General features: G+C 36.4%; 3 protein-coding genes and 1 long non-coding RNA gene across 4 annotated transcripts in view; 1 reads left to right on the top strand and 3 right to left on the bottom strand.

The window, feature by feature from the left end:
• Positions 1-188: 188 nt before the first annotated feature.
• LOC128985724 (uncharacterized) lies at positions 189-5,793 on the bottom strand. The gene is made up of 2 exons (XR_008490065.1): positions 5,665-5,793; positions 189-4,716 (listed from the first exon to the last, which is right to left on the bottom strand). It is a non-coding gene; the product is annotated as an uncharacterized LOC128985724 (long non-coding RNA).
• An 81-nt stretch (positions 5,794-5,874) lies between these two features.
• LOC128984129 (leucine-rich repeat serine/threonine-protein kinase 1-like) lies at positions 5,875-19,212 on the bottom strand. Its single transcript, XM_054403416.1, has 11 exons — positions 19,167-19,212; positions 17,644-17,975; positions 14,349-14,600; positions 13,857-13,979; positions 12,728-12,920; positions 11,816-12,002; positions 10,802-10,889; positions 9,773-9,936; positions 7,342-7,541; positions 6,034-6,152; positions 5,875-5,916 (listed from the first exon to the last, which is right to left on the bottom strand). The coding sequence occupies exons 1-11, from the start codon at positions 19,210-19,212 to the stop codon at positions 5,875-5,877; spliced, it is 1,746 nt and encodes a 581-aa protein (XP_054259391.1).
• A 778-nt stretch (positions 19,213-19,990) lies between these two features.
• On the top strand, positions 19,991-22,950 carry LOC128985722 (zinc finger BED domain-containing protein 4-like). Its single transcript, XM_054405533.1, has 2 exons — positions 19,991-21,939; positions 22,413-22,950. The coding sequence occupies exons 1-2, from the start codon at positions 21,193-21,195 to the stop codon at positions 22,713-22,715; spliced, it is 1,050 nt and encodes a 349-aa protein (XP_054261508.1). The 5' UTR covers positions 19,991-21,192; the 3' UTR covers positions 22,716-22,950.
• A 1,740-nt stretch (positions 22,951-24,690) lies between these two features.
• Positions 24,691-26,514, bottom strand: part of LOC128984128 (leucine-rich repeat serine/threonine-protein kinase 1-like) — a 30,234-nt gene continuing 28,410 nt past the window's right edge. Inside the window, exons 18-20 of the mRNA XM_054403415.1 lie at positions 26,330-26,442; positions 25,313-25,484; positions 24,691-24,906 (exon numbers count right to left, since the gene is read on the bottom strand). Of these exons, the coding sequence (XP_054259390.1) occupies positions 24,691-24,906; positions 25,313-25,484; positions 26,330-26,442 (501 nt within the window). The remainder of the gene's footprint in view (positions 24,907-25,312; positions 25,485-26,329; positions 26,443-26,514) is intronic.

Below are 26,514 nucleotides of genomic sequence, written 5' to 3'. Positions count from 1 at the left end.
TTTTATTTTATGCTGTTATGTTGCTTGCATGTTTTTTAAAATGGCAACCACAAAGAAGAAAACACATTTTTAAGAGCACAAAACTGCCATGTTCTTCGCCGCAGTCAAACCATCTTCTTGGTATTTTTTTACAATCACACATTCAAATGAGTGTAAAATCAACTAGGGAGGAAAAATAAAACCTAAAGAAGGTTTGTTTAACTGTTTATTGATAACTTGTCTTCATGTTAAGGTATGTGAACGGCGTAATTTGACACATGAGATTGATACTGAAAGACGAGGTATTTTACAATACAATACCTATACAATACAAGACAAGGTATCTTACAATACAATACAATGTTAGTGGAAGTTGCAGACACAGTCATTTTTAAGTGATAAAAACATGAATGACAAATGTATTGATTAGTTATTTTCAAAAAGTAGCAACATTTTATGCTAAGTTTTAATTATTTTTTCAAGTTTCATTAAGTTAACTTTATCAGATTTATGAAATGATTATTCTTTTAAGTACAATGGTAAAATTTGGTTAAAAATGTAAATGAATTACACAACCTTAACGATTACAATTAAATGTAAAATATTAAATATACTACAGAGAAAAACTAATCACATTTTCTAATTGTGTTCCACTAAATGAATCAAATACATTCCAGAGATCAAATGTATATATTAAAGATGTTAAAAGTTACTTTTGATTTGGGCAAAATATAAAATATCAGGATAATAAATAAAATCAGCAGGCAGGGGATAATTAAAGTTTAGTATGTATCTTGGTTTTTACAGAGAATAATGTTCATAAATATAATACTTGTGAGCCAACAGCTTTGCATTAATATTAAAATATTATGGACGGCTTATTTTGAATGCTATCAGTTTGGTTTCATCAACCTATAAAATCCGGTGGTGAACTTTCACCGATTTAAATATTAGTTCTATACGAAAATTATTACACTATCTCAGAAATAACCATATCTTATGAAATATTTTGAAAGCAAATAAGAAATATAGGCTATATTATAACTAATTTTTAAAAGGCAATGGAATATTATAGCCATTGACATTTGCCATTCACGGTACTTTATTAATTCCACTGACAAAAAGTGCTGTAAGCTATGTCTAAGTCGGACATTCAGGAAATGCATTCGTTAACAAGAGTTCACAGATATAGACAACTTTTCAAGACCAATGCTCTTAACATTGACATAGTTGATTGATCATTCAAACTTCTCTTTATTACAAAATAAAGATATTCATATATATCAACAGATAAATAGCTTAGCTAACATACTTAATTACTTATATAAATATCAACACTTACACATTCTGTATCTTGTAGTCCGGACAAACATAAAAGAATTAATACAGTTAAAACTGTTATTTCATTTTTTAAGAAGATTCTCCTAAGTTAAAATAGAAATGAATCATGCAAGACTACTAGAAAATAAACCCAGTGTCATTGCAGAATAAGCAGGAAAACAGCTAGCTTACCTAGAAGAAGTGTAGGTAGACCATAGAACACAAAGACATAGGTACCCATTTTGTAAACTTAATCACTTTTTCTACACTTGACTAAGCCCTCCAGGGGACGAAAAATTGTGTATTGAGTGTCTCTTCTGTGTGTTCTGTAGCCTACATACACTTCTTCTAGACAAGCTAGCTGCTCCTCCTTATTCTAAAATTCAAAATCCTGGCCTAGAGACTTTCCTGGAACAAAACTAAGCCCAGAGTCAAATGTTTTCATTAAGGAATGCTTCTGATCAAGAACCAATCATTTAATTGTTTATTGTTAAAGCCATTTCAATTTCACATTATAAACCCAATAGAAATAAAAGTACGGTATACAATTCAATTCAGACTCAATTTACAGGTGAAATCATTAAAAGATATTAAGTATTTTAAAAAAATACCCTTTGTTGTTGTTTATAACTGAAAGGTTCAACTGTTTCACATGATATAACATTAAAAAAATATTTTATAGTACTTTTGTAAAAAAAATACAAGTTACATAAAAGTACATTTTTGTATTAGACTTTAACTAGAAATTATTTGATCAAATACTTGGATTGTTGTGATTTAAATGTATTGTTTTCAACCATAAAACTGATGAGATAAAACTTTTATATCTTTGAAACACATTTTGACACTTTGGTTTCAGTATTTTGTACAGATCTGTCTTCAATTCAATTATTAAGGAAAAGAATAACTGAAGTTTTAACATACAATTATTTTACTTAACGAAGAGACTAGTTGTATTAGGCCCTAAAAATGTTTACTTGACTATAAACAGTTAATCTAAAAAAGTAAAAACAACCAAAACCCTAAGTTCTAATGACTAGCAGTTGTGAATACATTGTGTTTCATACCAAGCTTGCTAATAACAATAACAGTAAGTGACATACACACAATGCACAATAGGCTGGTGTTTGCTAGCTGATTACAATATCTATCATACTGTGTGTAATAGATCAGCAGCGAGAGCAAAATCCATCAAAAACTATACATTTCACAACAAAACTACAATGTCACCAAACATGCATATGGCATATGTCACATACTGTAAAGCTATTCTAGTTGGTGTGATCTACACAACTAGATTATAATAACCTATAAATTACCCAAACAAATATACAAAAATAATTTCTATCAAATAAAATAAAAAAAAATAATACAGATACAAGAATAAAACTAAAAGAGATACAAGAGAATTTTAAGACATTAAAAAGTTTGAAACACTACTATCGTTCAGAACACTGAAAAAATACACATCTTGAATAATAAAAAAAACATATTTCATAGTAATATTTTCACATTATATATAATTTAATATCAGTCATGACTGCATTAAAATGAATGAACTTAAACTTTACATTTTTAAAATGTACTTAAGAAATCAATAACTATAGTGGAGTGAAGTGACTATTCTAATGTTGTTCTAAACTTTGATAAAAAGTAGACTATGATAGAGGGCAAAGTCTTTTAAAGCAAGGTTAGATTACCATCCACACATAAAATAATATTCTTGTTTATACGATGGACTTTACTTGATGTCAAAAGTAATTTATTATTAGTTCCGGTGTCTAAGGGATATGTCGGCCAAAGTCACTAACAACACTACAAGATCGCGCCACTCATCCTATACTCATCTCCATTCATACTTTGTTTAAAATAAAAACATTCGTATGATCGCCATTTCAAAGTAAAGTATTAAAGTATTAAAATACTTTTGAAAACAGAGGTTTACATTTTTCATTTTCACATTTTAATGTAAGAAATGAAATTATTGACTGTTGATTAAAAAAAAAAACAAAAAAAAAAATAACAAACACATTGAATGACTGATTCGTTTGGAACGTCTTTTAACTTAAATCATAATAATCATAATTTGTTCACAAATGGATGGTAATTTGACTTAGAGACACAGTAAGTAGCATAGGAGGGACTTTTGTAGTATAGATAGAAACTAAATTACTAACTCTTATTATATTTGGACATGAAAATATGATATTCCAAAATAAAGCTAAGAAAGTATAAATATCACATTTCCTAGTTAGCTCTCGGGGGAATGGACAAGTGAGCGTAGTACTCTTTTAACTCACAGTAGAAAAAAACAAACAATTATTACTGTCAATTATTAATATTATTTGATGAGTATTAGACTGACATATTCACACATTAAAAAATTATTAATCAAATTGATTTTTCTAAGTTTTAAGGAGTAAACTAAATAAAAAAAAATAATAGTTTGCATTTTCCTATGTTAAGTTTTGTCACAGTAAAAATATAGCTTAATTTTTTTTGAGAATGGCTTAAATGACTTTTAAAATATAATTTTGTTGAAATGAAAAAAAAAATAATTGAATGCATAACTTAACCTATTTTAACCCTTGAGAGACCAACCTCCCGATTTTTCGGAAGTTGGTGTTTTTGCTATTAACGATGAACTTCCGATATATCGGCAGTTTAAACAAACGATTATTTAACTTTTTTTTATATCTAGAACAGCATGCAAAAAATGTGATAGAGAGGTGCTATTCAAAACTTATAGTATTTTTTTTAAAACATTGCAGAAACTGTTAAAAGTACCCCGGTCCTAAGCAGCGCGTCATATACTATAGGGTTGGTCTCCAAAGGGTTAAATGTAAAAATACATCTTCACTACCTGGTTACGTATTAAATTATCGTTACCATTCTCCAACTAGCAGTGAAACTCATTGTTACCTCTAGTCATTGTAAATACATATAAATACAAGCATTCAGTAGTTTTGCTTCGAGATCTCAAAAGAAGCAAAGATTACGCTCGTCATATTTTAAAAATCTAAAATAAAACTAATATCAATTGGTTATAGAATATTCTCACTACAAACGTCTTATGTATTAGTAACTTTAGGCCGTACTTTAGGAAGGATTGACAGACTAGACTGCAGCCCAGTTGCGAGTGGCCCACAGCAAGGCGTACGTAGCAGCCTGTGTGTTGACTGTGGAGGTGCCCGTCACATCCTTGTATCTCTTGATGAGACTGCGGTAGCCTCTACCCACAGTGACTAGGACAGTCTCACCCCCTGATGGAGGCTGTAAAGCCAAGATGGCCGACACTTCCTCCTGGAAGGGCCGGAACACTGTGATTGGTCGCATGGTCGCTTGCTCTGCCACCACGATACATCCCCAGGTTGTGCCGATGTAAACCTCGGAGTCCAGCACACACAGACTGGTCACCTGACAAACACACAGTGATACAGTGACTTAATGTGTATTGTTGCTGCCTGTGCTGGCTCGGGGAGAGGTGAGTGTATGACAGTCTTAAACATAACAATGATGAATTGCCATATTCTCCTTATTTGATTGAGTGGGTTCCACAGATAAGACAATACTGATGAAGTCATATTCTGGCAGAAAATGTTTACGTGTAGGACTGGTATCATACACTTTTAATACGGTTCTAGAACAACAATGGACAACATGATACAAATAAAATTTTAGACATTTGTAATTTGTTTTGTGTTGATTGATAAGGTTTAAGTTTAATTTTGGGGTAAGTAGAAGAGAAGCTTTACTAGTTGGTTGTATTTGTAATGATAAAAAAAAATTGGTAAAAAGTTATAAAAAATTGGTGGTGTAAAATTTTACTTATCAAAAAAACTGGTGACTTTCAAGTGCTGAACAGATCATGAGAACAAAACAACTGGTTTCAAGTGGATTACCACAAGCAAACCAGTTGAGAGTGTTATTTTTGGGCTTAGTATGAGATTACATTAGATAAGGCCTTTATTGTCACGGATTATCAAGCTTCATAGAGCATTAACATCACTTAATAACCATTACCGGTAAACATTGTTTCATACTGATGATGATAGATTTCCACACTCAAACTATGATTGATTACAAAACACCAGTAAGTTTACTTATGAAAAGTATTGTCAAGACAAATTGTAAAATCATTACTAGGCCTATATCAGTCCCTCAAGCAAGAGTAAGGGTACCATAAAAAGCTTTGTAGCCTCAACAGTTTTGTTGAGTTGAAGCATTTAACGATTTAACAAAATTCATTTTGGCTTTGTTGATCATTGTATTAAGACAAGAAACATCGAACAATCATGAGGTTGATTGAATGATGGAAAAACATGATTTTTTTAAGGATATTATTGTATGAAAGTGAGATCAAACCTGACAGCGGCCTGGACTGAGATGCTCTTCTATACTGATAGACTTGAGGCTCTCAGAACACGGCACCAGCTTGGAACAGTCCAGCTTGTTAACTATAGCTCTGGTTGCAGGGTCCCATTGGTAAACAACACACCCTGAAACACAACATAATACCCTTATACTTGAGGCTCTCAGAACACGGCACCAGCTTGGAACAGTCCAGCTTGTTAACTATAGCTCTGGTTGCAGGGTCCCATTGGTAAACAACACACCCTGAAACACAACATAATACCCTTATACTTGAAGCTCTCAGAACACGGCACCAGCTTGGAACAGTCCAGCTTGTTAACTATAGCTCTGGTTGCAGGGTCCCATTGGTAAACAACACACCCTGAAACACAACACAATACCCTTATACTTGAGGCTCTCAGAACACGGCACCAGCTTGGAACAGTCCAGCTTGTTAACTATAGCTCTGGTTGCAGGGTCCCATTGGTAAACAACACACCCTGAAACACAACACAATACCCTTATACTGATTGACTCGGACTGATCAAAATGAAGTGGCAGTGCCTATACCTTTAACAACACCTAGAGAGTTTTGATGGATGATAATTACGGAAAGTAAATAAAATAAACGTCTTAACACTTAAAACATATATTTACACTTATACTGTTACTCACAAGACGGTAAATATACAAAAAAGATGGTAAGTGTTCGCTTATGGGGTCTGATGATGATTGGAGTGTCCAATCGAAATCGATCACCACTTACCATCTTTTTTGTATATTTACCGTTCTGTGAGTAACAGTATAAGCGTAAATATATGTTTTAAGTGTTATAAGACGTTTCTTTATTTACTTTCTGAAAATTTAATAACACGTACAATGCTGATCAAGAAGTTATTTGGTTGATAATTATTAAAAACTTGAGAAAAAATCAAAATCAAACCTCATTATTTAATTTTTGTAGATTTAAATTAGCTTACAGTAGACTCCCTCTTATCCAGACGCCTTTTAACCGGACTAAACTCGGCGGAAATGACATCGGTTTAACCGGACTAGATTGGCAGGAAGTGGGCGGTACTGAAACGACTGTTCTCGTGGGAAAGATTTGGGACCAGTGATCGCGTGTCTAAATACAATGCTCTCCTAATAAGAGGGAGTCTACTGTATGTAGATTCTTAAACATGTTTGATACTGTTAACAGTAGAATAGAAATAAGAATAAGTATAAATTAGGTGTGACATGCATTTAAAAATGTCATCTTTCTTTCCATGATAATCATAATTATTAATTATATCAGTAATCAAGATCATGAACATCCCCCCCCCCCCCCCCCGATCGTGGGAACATTATGTTTAGTCTCCTGCCATCGAGATAAAATCATGACTTTCCCATTGTGTAACCTTTGCAGACGCTTTCAGCGATCACAATAATATCCCAGAAAGACAAGCTTTTGGTTCAGTTTGAAAATTAAGATTCTAAAAAGTACTAACGCAACATTCTAAATATGAGCCTAATTCTCTTAAAAGAAATTTTTTACAAAACAATCTCTTAAAGCCAAGAACAGTATATTGCTAAAAGATAACACTGTTATAGCTAAAACAGCAAATAAAAATAACCACAAGACATATTTTTGTGTATTAATAATTTTAATTCGTAGCATTATTAGCAGCAACAGGGACAATAACATACCAGGGTAGACGTAGGTCCACACGGAGGCTGGCCAGTCCCTGTAGTGGACAGGAGCGTGAGATGACACCACCTGTAGCACGTCCACGTTGGCGATGACTGGCTCATAGTGGTTCAGCAACTCATGTCCTGTCACCACGTTGTCCTTCATGGCGTAGATAGACAATGCTCCGTGGCTCTCCCCACACCACAACTCACACTCACTGTCACAAATAAAACTACTGTAGCAGAAAAAGTGAGCGGGCTTTAGTCTCCGAGGTCCAAAGTTCAAATCCCGTTAATCACCCATGTAATAATACTGGTTCTCTAGAACTAGGTCCCAATTTTGGGCTAGAGCCTAAGTGTCCTAGGATGTAATCGAAGGAAATAGATCTACAACAGAATCTGACCTTCTGTGTAGTTAGGATTGTCTATGGTACAGTTGAACCTCTATAAGACGAATTTCAAGAGGTACGGGAAAAAATCGTACTATAGAGGTATTCTTAATAAAGAGGGTCGTTTTATCGAGGTTTAATGCTGCTGTTATTCTTCTTATAGAGGTTTCTCCTCGCTCCAAGGTTTCTCCAAACAATGACTGAGGAAGGAGGAGGGATGGGTGGGGGTTTCATGTTGAGACAAGCTTCTGTTTGTTTTGAAAACTACGTACTATGGAGGTTAAGATTATGATAAATTCGTCTTATAGAGGTCACGTTAGTCTTGTAGAGGTTTTGTGCTAAGAATATTCGTTGTATAGAGGTTAATCAGTCCTAGCCCATGTCACAAACAAATTCGTCTTATGGAGGTTTTTAACTTAATTACAACGTTGTATAGAGGTGTTTTTAGCATTGACCTATATGAAAGTGTCAAGGGGATTTAAAAAATTCGTCTTATCGAGGAATTCGTTTTATCGAGGTTCGTACAAACGAGGTTCAACTGTAATGCTTTTCTTAAAAGGTGGGAATAGTGATTTTACAAAATTTCTTCCATGCATGTAGGGCGTGGCAATGAGAGTGCCACAATTTTTTAATAGTATGAATTTAATACAATTTAGCCTACCCTATACATATAAATAGCACATCAAAACATAGCTTATCTTATGCCATTTTAACTCAATCGGGACATTTTCCCATTTCTTGGTTTGTTAAGTGAGTCCTTATCCTATTTTACGTTAGTTTAGCCACTTGAAAATTCCATCGAATACTTGCCCCAGGATTTCTTCAGGAATCGCTTAAGTTTCCTGAAAAATCCTCAGCTTAGGTCAAGCAAATCTTTGGGGCGACTTTGAAAAACCTTAAAGAAAACCCAAAACCCAAAGAAAGAAAAGACCCAATGGTAAGCTTCCAACAACAGAGGCTTCCTAGTTCCTGGCAAACCTCTTTGGACTTTTGAGTTACTGCAATTTGCACTCTTTCTTCCACATTTACAGGTGTATGAAGGGCTTGGCAGATTCCACCGATTATTTTTACAATTTAGGCTGTTATTTTTAAAACGTTAACCCAGTTCCCTATCATTTTCTGATCTGAAACAGTGCCATGTAACCAGCGATGAAATGTGGTCCAAACAACTTCTGAGTGTTTGCAAAAGAATTACTATTCTTAAGGTTTCAACAGCAAAATCAAAGTTTTAACAACCCATTAGCACCATGTTAACTAAAGTGGAATAGTTTAATTGAGATTATTAGCACAGCTGTTCATTCATTGTTGCACTTCCTATCATGTGACAGTAAAAGAAAATTGGGATGCTCCTCATTGCCTCGCCCTGTATCCTAACAATCCTAACAACATGTTCAGCAAACTCTTAAGGAATGATTTGACTCTCATTTCCATAAAAACAATCCTGGATGTTGAAAGAATGCTAAAAATTCCCTAAACCGTGTTGTTTTTTTTTTTACTTTTTGAGTGCTATCACCTCCTTGGAACTCTGCTTAGTGAGTTAGCCTGGTTTTAAAATAATTCAAACATATGTTAATTTATAAACAAACATTATAAATCATTGTTTATTTACCTAATATGTTGTTACCAGAGGCTGAGGATGGTTTTTGATAAAAAATCGAAATATACCACTTTTTTTAGTAATTGTGTATAATTTAGTAATGAGTAAACGACAAACCAAGGATAATAATGATAATTCCATCACAAAAAAAAAACATACCGGAATGAATGAGTTAGAGTAGTTGAATCTTAACCTTCCTTCTTAAAGTATAATAGGGTTTATGGTAGAATTATTTTGTAACGGGTTTTTGTAAATTTATTTGTAACAATTTTAGGCTATAATCTTGGATTTGTTTTCATATTAAGTGGTCGCCGCACACCATGTTTTGGACTGCTCAGATGGAAATCTATACTTGCCGAAAGAAGGAAAAAAAATTTGACCTGTAAGGGTTAATAAGAATAATGAATTTAAATCACAAGAAAATATCTAAGCACAACTGAATATTTCTTTTTAATATAAGCACCTTCCATCGTCACTGCAGTACACAGCAGTGATGGCGTGGAGCACAGTGCTGCTACCTAGCTCAGTCATGACAAAGCTACCTTCAGCTGAGGTGTGGGAGGGGGGAGATGAGTCACTGCAGACCAAGAACACACGGCCATTGCTCAGCCCGACTGCTACACGAGCCTGACAAACAAAAAATGTATGGTTAGACATTTGTACCATTGTGCCTATATATGGTGCATTGGATAGAGGCACCATGTATTGATCAGCCCAATTATTGATCAGCGAAACAACGGCCGATCCTTTATTACTGCCGCCCGACCGAGTTTAATCTAAAGGGAATTAGGAAGCCCAGTAATGTTAAGTATTTTTTTTTAAATATTATAAATACAAATAAAATGATTCAATATCACGGTTTAACTAATAATCTCTGTTAATTTGATACCTGTTAAACGGCTCTCAACTGATGCTACTTTGGTAGGTCTATATTGCATTTTGGGTTTTTAATTCTACAACTTGTTTAATCTATTAGTATTATTACCTAAACAGTTTAGTGTTGCCCTGCATGTCATTTACAGCTAAGTGATTTAACCTAATTAAGTTGTTCCAAATTGTTGTTAATTTGTCTCCAACCTGTTCCATATATACCAATTCTTAAATCACCTTTCTCCACAGCCATTTCTGATCTGGAGCTTTCTACATAAATTAGGCTAGTGACTTGAGCTCTGGTTAGATCAAGTGACTACTTATGTCTAATATCATAGTTAATTTAAGGCTCGGACAGCAATTGACAATTGATAGTTTAGAGTACAAAGTTGGTAATTTATTGACAAAATTAAGAATATTATCAACTTCGATTGACGAACTAAAGCTTCATTTCACCAACCTAATAAAATAAAACAAAAACAATGTTGGAGAATAGTAAAAGATTTCTTCTTATAATTGTACACTATTTCAAGGAAGCGGAAAAACTGAGCTTACAAAGAGATATTAGAGAACAAGTAACATCTGCATTATGGACAGTACTGTACAATACAAGAGATCTCACCTGATTGCTAAGGTAGAGCAGAGAACACACCCTAACTGTGTCCGCAGGGTCCAGAGTGTAGCTAAACACATGGCTGCAGTCTCCCGCCCTGCACAAGTAACAAACATTCATGTATCAGGTAGGGCAAAGACCAAACACAAATGTTAAACGATGAAGTTGCCAGAGAGTGATGCATGATTGAGACCCCTTAACCAGATATTGCTAGAAAATATCCTCTGAAAAAGTAAGCCGTTGGCATGAGCCATAAAACCGTGTTTCATCAGTCTGTGTGTGACATAACATAAGATACCAACATACATGCAAAACCACAGCTACCCCCTCAGATTTAGAAGCCTTTTCAGTGATAAAACAGCGGTCTCCAACTGCTCCAAACTGAAGAGTAGGACGTCGTTCACCCTTCAAAAATCACACATTGGATGCAGCAAGTGAGCTGGGAAAAAGGGCTAGAATATGCTTCCTAAAATTTACAATTCCATTAAAACTTGAGCCAGAGCATTGTCCTGCATGGGACTGTCTGGGATAACTGGGAACGGATACACCCTTCGGGACCAAGCCCTTACCCTGATTCCTCACAGCCTGACCTCTGTTGGCCTAGTATCTGAAATCCTATCACATCAGGGATTGCCCGCGGCAGAGCTGGACTTCTGAACACATGCTGCACTCTGTGACTAGAGCCCAAAGAGGCTGGTTCCTGACGACGTGCCAAAGAATTCCATCAGAAGCGCGAGCCACTCTGCACTATAAGAACATTCCCAGGGTTTAATTGTGCCCACCAGTGAAAAAGGAGGAATACATAATAAATATTGAAATGGGGTTGAAAGTAGGAAAATAAAAGGAAAGACAAAAGATTTTGAGAACCAAGCCATAGATACGAAGGGAACTTGGCCTCAACGAAAGATAAGGATCTCCCAACCCCTGATAGTCGCCTCTTACCATATGCCGGGGAAGACTGTGGTCCTATTCTAACCCGAGATTCACCTCAAGTAAATTATTTGAAGTATGCCTAAATCATACCTAAAGACATGAATAGTCCCAGCATTGTCGCCAAGCCACACACAGTTGTCTACGAGACAAGCAGCAGTCGGGCATTCAGGAAGGGACAGTGTAGAGTACTGTACACAAGTGTGGCCACTGACAACCAACTGGTCTGTACGAGAGTTGCCACAGGCTAGCCACAGCTCTCCTCCGACACCTCCCTCCTCTGTAACAGTATAACATTAAGTAGACTATCACCTATGATGAGCACTTTATTGCTCTTAGCTCCCGGAATTCCAGTAAAACTTTCAATCAGTAAAAAAGAGTGATAACAATTACTTTGCCATTGCTTACAGATTTTGTAAATTTGCAGATCCTTGTAGCTGCACTTTTTTAAATATTAAAATATATTGACACTGTGTTGTTGTTTTACTACCAATCAACAAATTTAGGTTTAGGTTGATGATTGTTTTTGAGTCATTACAAATTACATACCTAAAAAAAAAAAAAAAAATTATTTCAAACTATGGGTCTGTGGGCCAGAATTTTTATCTTCGAGTGAGGTTGAATAAACAACTTATGGGGTCTCGGGCTGCTCAAAAATTGAGGTCATAATAAAATCAAAAATCTTCTGCAGACATGGTGAAATTATGAACATCTTTCCCTTTCATGACAAAATTGAGAGCATCTTCAGTGGTCGAGGTAAAATCATCACCGTCTCCCATGATTGTGACAAAATTGTTAACATAACCTGTGGTCGCTGTCATGTTGAACTGTCACAATCAAAATTTGTCAGTATTTGAGAACACGTCTCTTTCTGCCATTGCGAAAATAAAAGGTTGGCTCGGCTTAACCCAAACCGCTGGTCTGACCCGATCTGAAAATATCAGACCTTTATTTAAACCATTACTAAACAACAGTACCACTATAGTGTACACCACTGTAGCATACCAGTGTGTAGAAGTGGGGCGGCCACAGTGGCAGTTACAGGAGCAGAATGGTCTAGTGACACAATGTCATGGAGATGGGTGAACTCTGGGGCTGAGGCGATAGACACTATCTGGCTGGCTGAAGGTCGATCTCGTGGTTGCTGACACCAGCACAGCACCATTAGGTCCAGCATGTAGGTTGGGTACAAGGTTTCCTGCAACATTAAAATTATTAATTACCAATTGGATGCAAGATTTAGTTTTTAGGGAAAATTTCCTTCCAAGCAGTTCCCTATTTACTGTATTTTAGTTACAGTTATAATTGGCTAGAACTGTATTTTTGTTTAAAAGATTAATGGACAATGTAAGTGAACAAATTATTCTAAATTGTTATTATGCATTTTTACATTCTAACCTACAATATGATGTTCTCTTAGGCTAGGACCTGTAACTCTGTAGGAGCCAAAACCGTTTTCAAATGGCAAAGGAAAGCAGTTAGGTGCATTAGAGGAACAAAGCCCAGGGACGATTGCAGAGTAGATTTTAAGGCCTTAAAAATCCTAACCCTTCCATCTTTATACATTTGAAATATCTTATTATACGTAAAAGAGAATATAGACCAGTATAGCACCGATCTGACATACATGCACATTACACAATAAATAGCCATCATCTCAATTTACCACTTACAAGACTTACACTTACACACAATAGCTACAAATATCTTAGTATGAAATCTTTTAATAAATTGTCCCCTTCTGCAGTACCGGTAACAATTCCTATGACAAATTAAAAACCATCCTTGATTCATGGTTAAAATTAAAATGTTTTTACTCTGTCTGTAGATAAGTTCTTGTCCTTGGAGGTTTTAGACAAATTTTTTAAATAATTTAATATCAAGGTTCCTGTTATTTATCCAGGTCTATGTTTAATGCTTTAACGATAAGATGCCATTTGACAATGTCAATTGCTTTTCTAGAGCTGAAAACAATAAAGAGATTTGATTTGATTTACTTAAAACATGTTAAATAGATCGGTTAGTGAATTGGTAACTCAGTTTTAAAAGGATGAACTTTTTTTTATGTTTAAAATTGCACAGGTGAAATTTAATTGTTAAAAATATGTGGATCAGTAACGTTTGTGGTGCTGACCCTGTGAGTGAGAGGAGGTCGGCCACCTTCCAGGATACACTCCTTGACAGACTCATGGCTCTCAAACGGTTGATGAAGTGTGAGCAGCTCGTATATGAACATACCAAAGGAGAAACAGTCCACCTGCAGACAGAGTAGATTGAGATAAGAATAATTACAAAAATATTTACCTTGCGCTTGCACAGTGTACACATTGTGTAGAAATATTCTCCTCTATTATATACTGTGAGATTGATTGTGACAAAGGTAAAAATCTTCTGCCATAGATTCTACTCTGAAATATTTTGTTTTTAACAGAACTGTGGTGTTCCACATCCAATAACACACGTAAAAAACTCATAAAAATGTACCTATTACTAACCTATCTATTTTACACAATGATTCTACCAATTCTACATATTCTACCAAGATTGTGCATATTTGTCCTATATGAAAGTTGTAAAAGGTATCAATTAGTTATGGTATGGATAGATCTATATAACCAATATTTACCTTTTCTGTGTATTCTTCTTCACCATTATATCTCATGATTTCCGGAGCCATGAATCCCTCTGTCCCTCCAAACCCTTTGGTGCCAGAAGGTAAGGTCAGTCGGCTGATACCATAGTCTGCCAGCTTGATGTGTACAGGCACCTCCATGTGATCGTGGAAGGGAGGAGGAATAGACCACACCAACACATTCTCACTCTTCAGGTCTCTGTAGATGATATGCTGCTGATGAAGATACTCTATTGCCTTCGCCGTCTGTAACAAGTGTTTTAAGCATATTAAACTTTACCTAGACCTACTGTACAGACTTTCAGATAATACAGTAGCCATTTTATCCAATAAACACTTTGTCAGTCATTCAAAGTATATTTAGGGTCAATTCAAATGCGTTCCTAATCTAATGAATTTAAGACTCTTATAAAACTAGTTTTATCTTGTGTACAATACGAGGCATGTTTTTTAAGTAAGTACGGTTTTTAAATTTCTCTGTTCTAGCGCTGCGATTGGCATTTTGGACATTTGCGCTGTGTACGTGCATCTATTGGAAATCCTGCGCCGGAAATTCGGCAACAATCGGCTGTGTTTACATCCGGTTTTGAGCATGTAAAATGGTGCCGCCAATTGAGACTGCTGCCGACTGTGAAGTGCATGCTGTAATTAGATTTTTAAATGCTAAAGGTGTGAAAGCCATTGGAATTCATTGACAGATTAGTGAAATGTATGGCGACAACATTATGAGTAAAGGAAACTCATCATATAATGATGAGATCGTAATCCGTCTATTCTCTCTCACTTTTTCATCAACTTTACGCACCAATTCAGTAATGACAGATGGCCACCCAGTGTGTTGCTCATCATGAACGTTGGTGGGGCCGTCTTTAATCCCTTACCAACTTTCGTACCATCACGTCACTAATAATGTTCTCGCCATACACTTCACTAATCTGCAGGGCCGGATTTCCCAATAGGCCCGGGCCTATGGGCGCAAGGTCCCAGAGGGCGCACGGCCGAGAGTATTTTTTTTTATACCTAGGCTATCTAAAAATAAAAAAAATAAATAGTCACAGTTGATAAAAAAAACTCCAAAGCATTGTGATTCTGAAGTTCATAAGAAGAAATAATTGTTACGAAATCTAAACTATTTTCCAGAATTACGTATCAATTTCGTTTCAAAATTGGTAACGAACATTGGTTATACGGGAGTAGGCTGTAGGGATGTTGACGTTTACGAGTGCCCAAGGAGTACGCATCGTATTGCCACTGCACTGCCACTATGCTGGTTTGGGCTCGGCACTACTGATCAGAGTGATTAGGGGCGCATGCGTGCTAGACATTGTTACTACCCTCACCTCACAAAACAAAAGTTATTAACTAATCTTTTGATTAGTTTACAACAATCTGCAGGATCAAGTTAATAAGTTGTGTTGAATATTAATACAACGATGAATTTACCATTAAAATTAACCAAAAATATTAATCTCAGTTTGCATTAGAAAAATTCAATACCCTCCAATGCACCAATAATGCTGTCATTTTCTCCTCAGACCTAAGGATCGACGGTTGGCCGGAATATTTCTCTGTTTTGCTTTGGAAATATATAACCTAGATGCAGTACGACCATAGATTAAATATAACTCAAGTCGACTTCTTATGACATTGTTAATTCAAATTTTTTTAATGTCTAGTTCATGTTGGTGACACTGGACGTTAGTTTTGACGTAATTTTGTTTCCATTATTTTAGGGTTAGTTCTATGATGTGTGTTTCAATTTCTTTTAATATAACCAGGAGACGACCTATTGTTGATGATTAGATCGTTTTATTTTAGATAAACTAGGTTTAAACCACGATTACTAGAAAAATACCGCTATGGATCATAAACATAAACAAATGACGTTGTTGGCCCGAATCCTATACTAATAGCATTGAACATATGTTTTGGCAGTTCCATTTAAGCAATGTTAAATCATGTTTTTTTCGGGCCAAAATTGTCATTTGTTTATGTTTATGATCCATACAGGTATTTTTCTAGTAATCGTGGTTTAAACATAGATCAAACATACTAGGTACTATTAAATAACAAGAATTGTTTTCAGCTAATCCAAAATGATGACAAATCTACTAAAGGAGTATGTTTAATCTATGGTATCACGTACTGTTTGGAGATCATGTTTTTTGGCCTGGAATTGGAATCAATGGCCATGTTTTTTTTTCAGGAATGCTCGGTGGGTTGAGTTGTTTTGTTTCAGTCCCACAAGCGTGAGCATTTGCCAAAAGCATAAAATTGACAAAAGTGTTTAAGACGGCATTTTGTTAAGGCTATAAACAAGTCAATTCTTAAAAAAAACTTGCAATGATTCCAACGAGGAGTGGTATTTAAGCAATAAACTTAGGTCAATGGGCATGATATAGTTTTTAATAAAGGTTTGAAGGAAAGTAACTGTGACCAGACTAGGGGGCGGAAAATTATTTGGGCCTAGGGGCGCAAAAATGCTAAATCCGGCCCTGCTAATCTGTCAATGAATTTCAATGGCTTTCACACCTTTATCTCTTAAAAATCGAATTACAGCGTGCACTTCACAGTCGGCGGCAGTCTCAATTGGCGGCACCATTTTAAATGCTCAAAACCAGATGTAAACTAGCCGATTGTTGCCGAATTTCCGGCGCAGGCTTTCCAATAGATTCACACACACAGCACAAATGTCCAAAATGCCAATCGAAGCGCTGGAACGGAGAAATTTAAAAACTGTACGTACTAAAAAAAATGCCTCGTATTCTACACGAGATAAAACTAGTTGTATAAGAGTCTTAAATTCATTAGATTAGGAACCAGGCCTATTTAAGGGGAAAGGAAGAGCCAAGGCCACACTAAAAAAACAGGCCGTAATGCTCGTCAAGCATGACGTCACGATAGAAGAGGGCAACGACGTAATGTTTGCCGTTTGTGATCAGCTGCTTGTTTTAATCTTTCCTCGGAAAATAAATAAATAAATACCTACGTCATTGCCGTCTTCTATCGTGACGTCATGCTTGATGAGCATTACTGCCTGTTTTTGTAGTGTGGCCTTGGAAGAGCCCTTGTATTGGTAATTATTAGTAATCTGTCAGAAAACCTATCTCTCTTTCTCTTTAATGGATGTGCAACTAAGACAAACAGGTAAAAACACGGAAACCTTTATTGTCTAAATTAGATTCTGTTTGAAAGCAGGAATGTTTATTTTAACATTGTGTTACATATCATAGTCACATTTAATCTATAACAATGTACTGAAAGTAGTAGTGTGCAGTAGCTAGAGTACCTGCAGTATAACAGCTTGCAGTGTGTAAGTAGGCAGCTTAGCTCCACTCCGTCTGTAGTGCCGCAGTGTTATGTCCAAAGCCCCGAGGGGTGCCAGGTCCAGTACCAGAGCCAGAGGTCGTGTACACACTCCCACCAGTGGCACTATGTGGGGATGGCGCAAGGTCAATAGGATGTTCAGCTCCTGACGTGCCGTACAGTAGGCCTTGCTGGCGTACTGCAGAGGGTCTCGGTCCCACTTGCCCTGCGCTCCCTGTAAGTGAGAGAAACACTCTGATAATATAAAATTATGTATATGAATTTGAATGGATGATTTATTTGGCTTCTTGGGACCTCAAAACAAAAAAAGGCTGGGTATTATGAGACTTACCGTAATAGCTTATTCCCTAGAGTGGGAAATTCGCTAAAAACATGTACTCAAACGATTTTGTGAACCAGCTTCATCGGGCTATAGGAACGGAGTTTTATGAGGGGTTTTGTAGAGTAAAAAATGAAAATGTGTTTTTCCCATTTTTGTTTCTTTCTGAACCGTTAATTAAGTGGAGCTAAAAAAACAAATAGAACCGCTTTTGTATGCTAAATGACTACAGAGTAAAATTTTAAAACCCATGTTATTCTTACAAAGAATAGGAAAACTCTTGTAGTCTGCTTATTTATGAATAAAATTTAATACAATTTGACAAAACTATTTATTACATGGATACCTACTAAGCTATCTACATTTCACAAAAAAACTGTATTTTATTCCCTGTAGCAGCAAACCTAAGTACTCATTAAACTTAATGTTATTTAAATAGAGAATAAATCTGAAAAACATTAAGAAAATAATTGAGTTAAAATTAGTGATGAGCCGATTCCGATTCTCGATTCCAAAATACTCTCGATTCCGCCGGAATCGAATCGAGCATTCGATTCGAATCTCCGTGGGTTTGGGATCGATTCCAACTGTCTTCGATTCTTTCATAAAATTGGTTAAAATCAGCCACAAACGTCATATAAAGCAACAAAGAAACAAAATAAATTCAGATTGCTAGTAATGATTTGCTTGCAACTCTGAGCAAACAACAAGTTCTGGTCGTATCGTCACTAAGTCAGCGAGACTAGAGCGAGCGTATTGCAAATGAAATAATAGATGCGAACTCAATACAGAGGCTTAGTACAATGAGAAACAGTTAACCGATGGGAATTGGAGATTCGGGCAAACTGGACTGGAGCGAGTAAGCATTGCGTCACAGCTCACAAGACATACAAGGAAAGGATGAGCATCGATTTAGATCAACCAGCGGTACCAAGGCTACTAACCACGAATACTAGAAAAGTAGAAAAATACTGGTATGGATCATAAACATCCATAAACAAATGACATTTTTGGCCCGAAAATAAACATTATTTCACATTGCTTAAATGGAACTGCCAAACCCAAAACATATGTTCAATGCTATTCGTATAGGATTCGGGCCAACGACGTCATTTGTTTATGTTCATGATCCATACAGGTATTTTTCTAGTATTCGTGCTACTAACTGAAGCATTGCATCGGTACAACGATGTTATCAGTAACCGATAACATCGTTGTGAAAAATCGATGTTTTTGGCCTTTGGGACTAAGACATAGATTTTTTTCTTTAATTTTTCGTCTGGTCTCTGTACTCTCCAGTAACGGAAAGCATCGATATCTCAATATACTTGGTCAAAAACATCGATGTGAAAAACAACGAAAATCGATAGAAAAAATCGGTGATGCGAAAACATCGACTATCGATGCTCATCCCTAAACAGAGCCGACTGCTGAGCTACCATTCATTACCAAAGTCTAACAAAACACTTCTATTCGTATTCGTCGCAGTGTTTCCATTCGCGGGATTATTATCCCGAAAACGGGATTTTTAGACCTTGAGCGGGATTAAAACGGGATGCGGGATAAAACGGGATTTTCGGCTGACGACTATTTTTATTTTTTTTCTACTCAATTTTAGAGAAAACTAACTCAAATTGTTTAAATACTGTAGCAAAATATATTAGTGATGATTAAACAACTTATAAAAATGATACGTAAAGTTTAATACTAGGAATTGTACCAAAAAAATCATGCGGGATAAAACGGGATTTTTCACCGATTTAAAAGCGGGATAAAACGGGATTTTTCGACCCTGTAAGCGGGATTATTTTTTTGGTCGTGTGGAAACACTGATTCGTCGGTCCGTCGGTCCCGAAACGTCACTTCACTACTGAACGAGACTAGAGCGATCGTCCTTTTTATTTAGCCTAAAAGCGACTTGGGAATATAATTTTGTACAGTGAATTGGATTGGAAGGTTTTAACAACCTATAAATGTTCAAGTGCGTGAAATTGTAAATAAACTTGTTTAGTGTTGCAATCAACGGGTAAATCTTCGAACACTGGGTATTTTAATGGCCGATAGGCAGAGTCGTCAATTTTTAAGATCAAATTAAACCCCAAAAGTAATACGTATTGAACTTGCCTTGTTTTTAGTTATCGTATCGTGATTGTTAGTTTGTGTTATTGTTAGGTTTATTTGGACTAAAAATCATGTCTAGAAGGAAGAAAAGTGAGTGTGGGACTTTTTTACAAAGGAAAATGACGAAAGCCTTTTTGCTACTTGCAATATATGCAAAAAACGACTATCAAGAGGTGGTAAGTCACATACCACATCCAACTTGTTTAAACATATTAGGACTTTTCATGCTCTCGAATTTAATAAACTTAAACATCAAAAACAGGAAAATGACCAGCTTCTAGGTTATGATGATGAAGATGTAGGCCTAGATCAACCTGGTAGGCCTAGTACTAGTCTTGGAGCATCTAGGCCTACTTTATTCAACTTTGGTATTGGTACTAGCACTAGCCAAACTTGCACAGAACCAGTTGAAATAGAGATCCCAAGTTTGACAAGTCCTAAACAAACTGCTTCGGATATTTCCGGTCCATCTAGTAGTGCAAGTGTGGTTTCCCCAAATTTTAGTACCACATCTATTACTCCACCTCAAAATTCAGAGTTAGGCCTATGTACAAAACAACCTACTCTAAGTGGCTTTATTAAGCGAAAGGCAAAATTGAGTCAAGATGATGCGAAAGCTAGGGCCATCACAAAAAAAATAGGGGAAATGATTTGCCTCGACAACCAACCGTTTAGTATTGTTGAAAACCTCGGCTTCACCCGACTCGTGAACTTTTTAGAACCTAGGTATGACATCCCAAAACGCAAGTATTTCACCACAGTTGAAGTACCTAGGCTTTATGAACAAACTAAAACAATAGTTTACAACCTGGTACAGACAGCAGAACATGTCAGTATTACTACTGACCTATGGACGTCTACCGCCAATGACGAAACTATCTAAGCGTAACATGTCATTTTGTAACTGAGGGAGAATGGAATCATATATCCCTCGAATGCATTCCATTTCCTGAAATAAGCCACTCTGCTGAATCTATAAGCAAGTTCTTAACCGAAGTCCTCAAGAAATGGAACATTTATGACAAATTGCACGTTGTTGTAAGGGATAATGGTAGGAATGTGGTAGCAGCTATGTCGTCGGGAAACTTTGAAGGCATACCATGTATAGCACATACATTACAACTAGTTGTTAAAGATGGCCTACTTAACCAAAGAGCTATTCAGAATATGAGTTCATCTTGTAGACGACTGGTTGGCCACTTCAAACATTCAGCACAAGCCTGCAAGATGCTGAAATCTGCCCAGCAAACTTTAGGCATAAAACAACACAAGCTGGTGCAGGATGAACCCACAAGGTGGAACTCCACCAAGCATATGATGGACCGCCTTTTGGAGCAAAGGCGAGCAATCATGTACATTGTGCCTGACTTAAAAAGACCAGTCGAATTAACAAACCAAGATTGGGAGCTAATGGCTAGTGTTGTAAAACTATTAAAAATTTTTGATGATGCTACTTTCCAAAGTAGTTCAGCACAAACTACCATCTCTGAGATAATCCCTATTGTAAACAGTGCCAAAAAGGAGTTGGAAATGTTACAATTAACACCTAGTAGTAGTGTCGTGACATTTTCAAGGGACCTGATCGAGTCCCTCAACAAACGGTACAATGACCTGGAGGAAGTAAAAGCATACTCTTTGGCTACCCTCCTAGATCCCCGTTTAAAGGGGAGTGTTTTTGTTAGCCAGGACTGTTTAAACAATGCAAAGTCACAGCTCCTAGAAGAGGCCAAAATGATTGATGGGAATGGGACCACCCCACAACTAACAACAGGGCAAACAAAAACAAATCAACAATCCTCCACTTCAAGTTCAACCAAAGTAAGTTATCACTCATTATTATCAGTAGGTAATACAAATTAAATTAATTAGGCCTCCAATTTTAGTAATTTTTCATACATTGTTAATTTTTTGAAAAACTGTAGGCCTACTTACGTGTTATGTGGGAGCCACTAATTAAAAAATACTCTTGTAATCTCTTAGCTCAATTTAGCCTAATCATCACACTTTTTAATGGTTGCTTTGTAAAATTTATAATAAAACAAAACATTATTAAATCATAAAATCCATAAATGCATTCATAAAGGTAAACCCACATCAGGTAGTCAGTGCAACAACCAACCAATTACCGTATTTGTTACATTAGCCAAACTAACAGTAACAGACACTTAACAGCAGCAGCAGTAGCAGACTTCCATGGGTAGGCCAATTCTTGAACATACCCTTTTTCATTTTATACTTAAACTTACCTGTAACTGGTTAGTCAGTGTTCACTAAGGCTGTTTTTTTTTCAGTCACCTGTTGCCAATGAGACACTGAAACTGACCATGTGGAAGAGATATTCCGTACTTATGAATGAAGCTACAGCTACCACATCTACAATTGACATGTCCGCTGAAAGAGAAGTAAACCAATATCTACTCGAACCTTTGGCTAGCCCCGAACAAAATGTCTGTGAATATTGGACAAGTGTTAATGCAACATACCCTAGACTAAGCAAGTTATCAAAAAAGTACCTCTCTGCCCCTCCTGCAACCGTGTTCTCAGAGAGGCTTTTCTCCACCTCTGGGATCATTTGTGATAAAAAAAAGAAATAGACTGGACCCTCAGAGAGTTCAAATGCTTGTTTTTTTGAACAGAAATCTAAAGTACAATGCAAACTTCAACTTGTAATCACATTCTATTGATTTTATACTCTGCATTTTGTTAAAAAACTAAACATGTTTTTTTTATAGCCTAATGCAAACAAAATCAATTGTCAATAGAATATTACAAATATTAGTCCTACCATTGTCAATAGTTTGTTAAGAGGGTTCCCTACCCCCATTGAAAAACGTCAGAAAACCGCTTCGCGCGGTATCATATAGCGATTCTAGTTTTGACATTTAAATTGTGAACCAAACGCCTTTTTGTACATAAAGAGTGGTTCTACTAAGTTTGCTTTTTAAAAAATGTCTATGCTTACGCAATCAAGGGCAACGTCTTGTCAAAGTTAGTGAACTTTAACTGTAAAGTTCACTAACTTTGACAAGTCGTTGCCCTTGATTGCGTAAGCATAGACATTTTTTAAAAAGCAAACTTAGTAGAACCACTCTTTATGTACAAAAAGGCGTTTGGTTCACAATTTAAATGTCAAAACTAGAATCGCTATATGATACCGCGCGAAGCGGTTTTCTGACGTTTTTCAATGGGGGTAGGGAACCCTATGCAACATGTGTAGGCTACCAGTCTTAAAATAAATACTATAAATTGGTGTAAAATACCTGCATTTATGCGATCTTGTGTTGTAGCTGAGTTGCTACCGGTTTCAACTCACATTGGAGTCATCTTCAGGCAGTTATAAGATGTCTTCTCGCTTCATTCGAGTCTAGACATAACTTTCGCCCGATCACGTCGTGTCGTGTCCCGTAGGCCTACCGTTTTCAGTATTTTTACAGCTTTAAATGTTCTTTTTTATGTCCGTGTACGTGTTTGTGTTTTGTTTATTTATTATCCATTTGACGACCTTCGAATGAAGCGAGAAGACATCTTATAACTGCCTGAAGATGACTCCAATGTGAGTTGAAACCGGTAGCAACTCAGCTACAACACAAGATCGCATAAATGCAGGTATTTTACACCAATTTATAGTATTTAAATGCGATCAGGAGGCTAAAATTCAATTAAAATAAATTGCAATTATTATGCTGCATTGCCATTTATAATCCCAGTGGTAGGACTAAAATTATATTTAAAATCAGTTTTGTTCACATTGAGTGGTAATTGTAAACTTGTAGGCCTATAAGCTCTAGGCCTATATTTAAAAGTAAAAGTCATTGTAAAAATTTTTGAAAAAATGTGCTGTAGGTTTAATTTTACGGTTTACGTTCATTCGTTTTCTTTCACTGTTATTGTATTATTATTATTATTATTGTGTTTATCCTCATTAAAATTGTGTGTTTCGTTCTAATAATGTTTGGGGTTTAATAATTAATTTCTAAAAACCTTTAAAATTATTTTTAAAATCACTTTTGTTCACGTTGAGTGGTAATTGTAAACTTGTAGGCCTATAAGCTCTAGGCCTATATTTAAAAGTAAAAGTCATTGTTAAAAATGTTTGAAAAAATGTGCTGTAGGTTTAATTTGACGGTTTACGTTCATTCGTTTTCTTTCACTGTTATTGTATTATTATTATTATTATTGTGTTTATCCTCATTAAAATTGTGTGTTTCGTTCTAATAATGTTTGGGTTTTATTTAATAATTAATTTCTAAAAACCTTTTTGTCATCCTGAACCATGGTATTCGGAATCGAACCCGGAATCGAGAATCGAATCCCAAATTTCAGAATCGGAATCGAATAATTTTGGAATCGACCCATCACTAGTTAAAATCTAATCAGCCAATGGAAATTCGCTTAAGAGTCTGCAGGTTTGCTGTGGCGAGTGTATTTTTATTTGTTTTAATTCAAATTTTAATGCTAAGTTAACAGATGTAGTCATATAAATGTAAGACTTGGTATACTATGACTTACATCGTTGTTTCATGTTTGTGTTTTAGGGGAAAGCTTTATTCTCAGTACTTAATTGTTTAATCATAGTACCTTGTAAGCTATGACAGCAGAGTGGCTAGCGTTGGGTCCTGGAGGCACGGGCTGCAGCATCTTCATGGCCACCTGTATGGTGTCGTTGGAGCCTCGGATGCGACATGTGCCTTTAAACACAAAGCCAAACGCACCTCGACCCAGCAACTTGCCCCTCACCAGACTGTTGGGTCTGATTAGATGTCTCTCTCCCAGGTCCAGGAACATCTGACAGGCAGAACAATGAACATGCAAAAGACTATGTCTACTGAAAATAATCAAAGACTCTGGCAATGAATTGACAGTGACACAGATGATTTTAAGGATACCGTCAATTTGAACTGGAAACGTCTTTTAGGTGCCTACAAGGCAAGATGGAAAGGAATAATGTGCAACATAATTAGAGTGCCTTAGTAGCCTGATGAAATAAAAATATTCTTCTACATTCAAAGAACGTTGAGATTAACAATTAAATTCACAGTACAACCTGAATCTAAAGACTTCTTTTATGGTTTTATGGTTTTTATGGTCTTTTATGGTTTTATGGGTTGATAAGAGAAAAAATTATGTCTTACAACACATCTCGATTTATAAACTTTACGAGTAGTAATGATAATGGTATTGATGTACTTACAGTGTCCGGGGCGATGTGGGCCAGAGATATCTCTCCATGGGTTGGACACTTGACACAGGACTTGTCATATGCAGCCAGAATACATTCCTCCACCATCCACGAGTACTGCGGCAGCTTGTCCTCTACAGTCTCTCCTGCCAGTCCAGGGTGGCCTTCAACAGACGTCTTGCGGCTGCGGATACAAATAACAAATATGTTGTCATTTGCTGTGTAGATAATAAGGAACTTGCGGTCAGCAACACTATTAATCAATATAGAGTAGATAAAATGTATTTAGTTATGTTGCAAAGTAATTTTTTTAGTTATATAAACGATTATGTAACACAAGTAACTTAACACGTTGACTGCGCGTGCCGACAATACAGGCGCTCCCCAGTGGCGGGCGAAGCCCCGGCGCGCAACCGAATCAGCGAACGCAATTGGCATTCAAATATTTCAGTCTGACGAATCACAAAAGAGCAGTGGTGACTGTGCTGCGTTACCCCGAGAGTGGATGTAGTTCACTGAAACACCCAAAGGTAGCAGCACTGCACGGATCCGTATCCAGTGTCTTTGTAATGTGGGTTGAAGAGAGAAAATCCCCGAAACCGGGACAAAAGCATTGCCAGACAGGATATTACGGGAAATTTTAGTACCAACCTACACCAAAGTAAAGCTCGCATTCTAAGCTGGCAGGCTGGCAACGATTATAACGTCTCCGTCTGAGGCTAAGCTCACACTTACTCAATATATTTCTGTTGGTCTGGTGCCGACTTTTGTCGGCGCGCGCCACCTGGGAGCGCTGGCGACGTGAAGTCGGCGTGCGCAGTCAACGTGTTAAAACATCACAGATTTTTTTCTCATAGTCTGACAAGGACTCCATAATAAGATGATATTATGTAAATAGTTTTAATAGTTCAAGTTTTGATATTAGGCGAGGCTTGATTATTCATTTTCATGGAATGCCGACTGTAATTCTGCCATTAAAACTAAAACAACCAACTATGATAGTTTTTAGTTTTATTTATCATTACCTACCTAGAGCCTGTGCTGTCAGGGTCCACTCCACTGTCTACATCACTGGTGTAGCTCTCTTGAGACTTGCGTACTCTGCGAGAGTGACGACCTTCTGCTTCTGCAACTTGCAGTGCCTACAACATTGCATATCCAATCAACATTATTCATAGTGAAGAGGGAGATCTCTTTATTTAGAAAAAAATTAA

The sequence above is a fragment of the Macrosteles quadrilineatus genome, unplaced genomic scaffold (assembly GCF_028750875.1).
Source record: "Macrosteles quadrilineatus isolate MER2022 unplaced genomic scaffold, UCM_ALF_1.0 Scaffold_2__2_contigs__length_208266976, whole genome shotgun sequence".
Taxonomy (NCBI): Eukaryota; Metazoa; Arthropoda; class Insecta; order Hemiptera; family Cicadellidae; genus Macrosteles; species Macrosteles quadrilineatus.
This window is presented reverse-complemented; position numbering and strand designations above follow the sequence as displayed.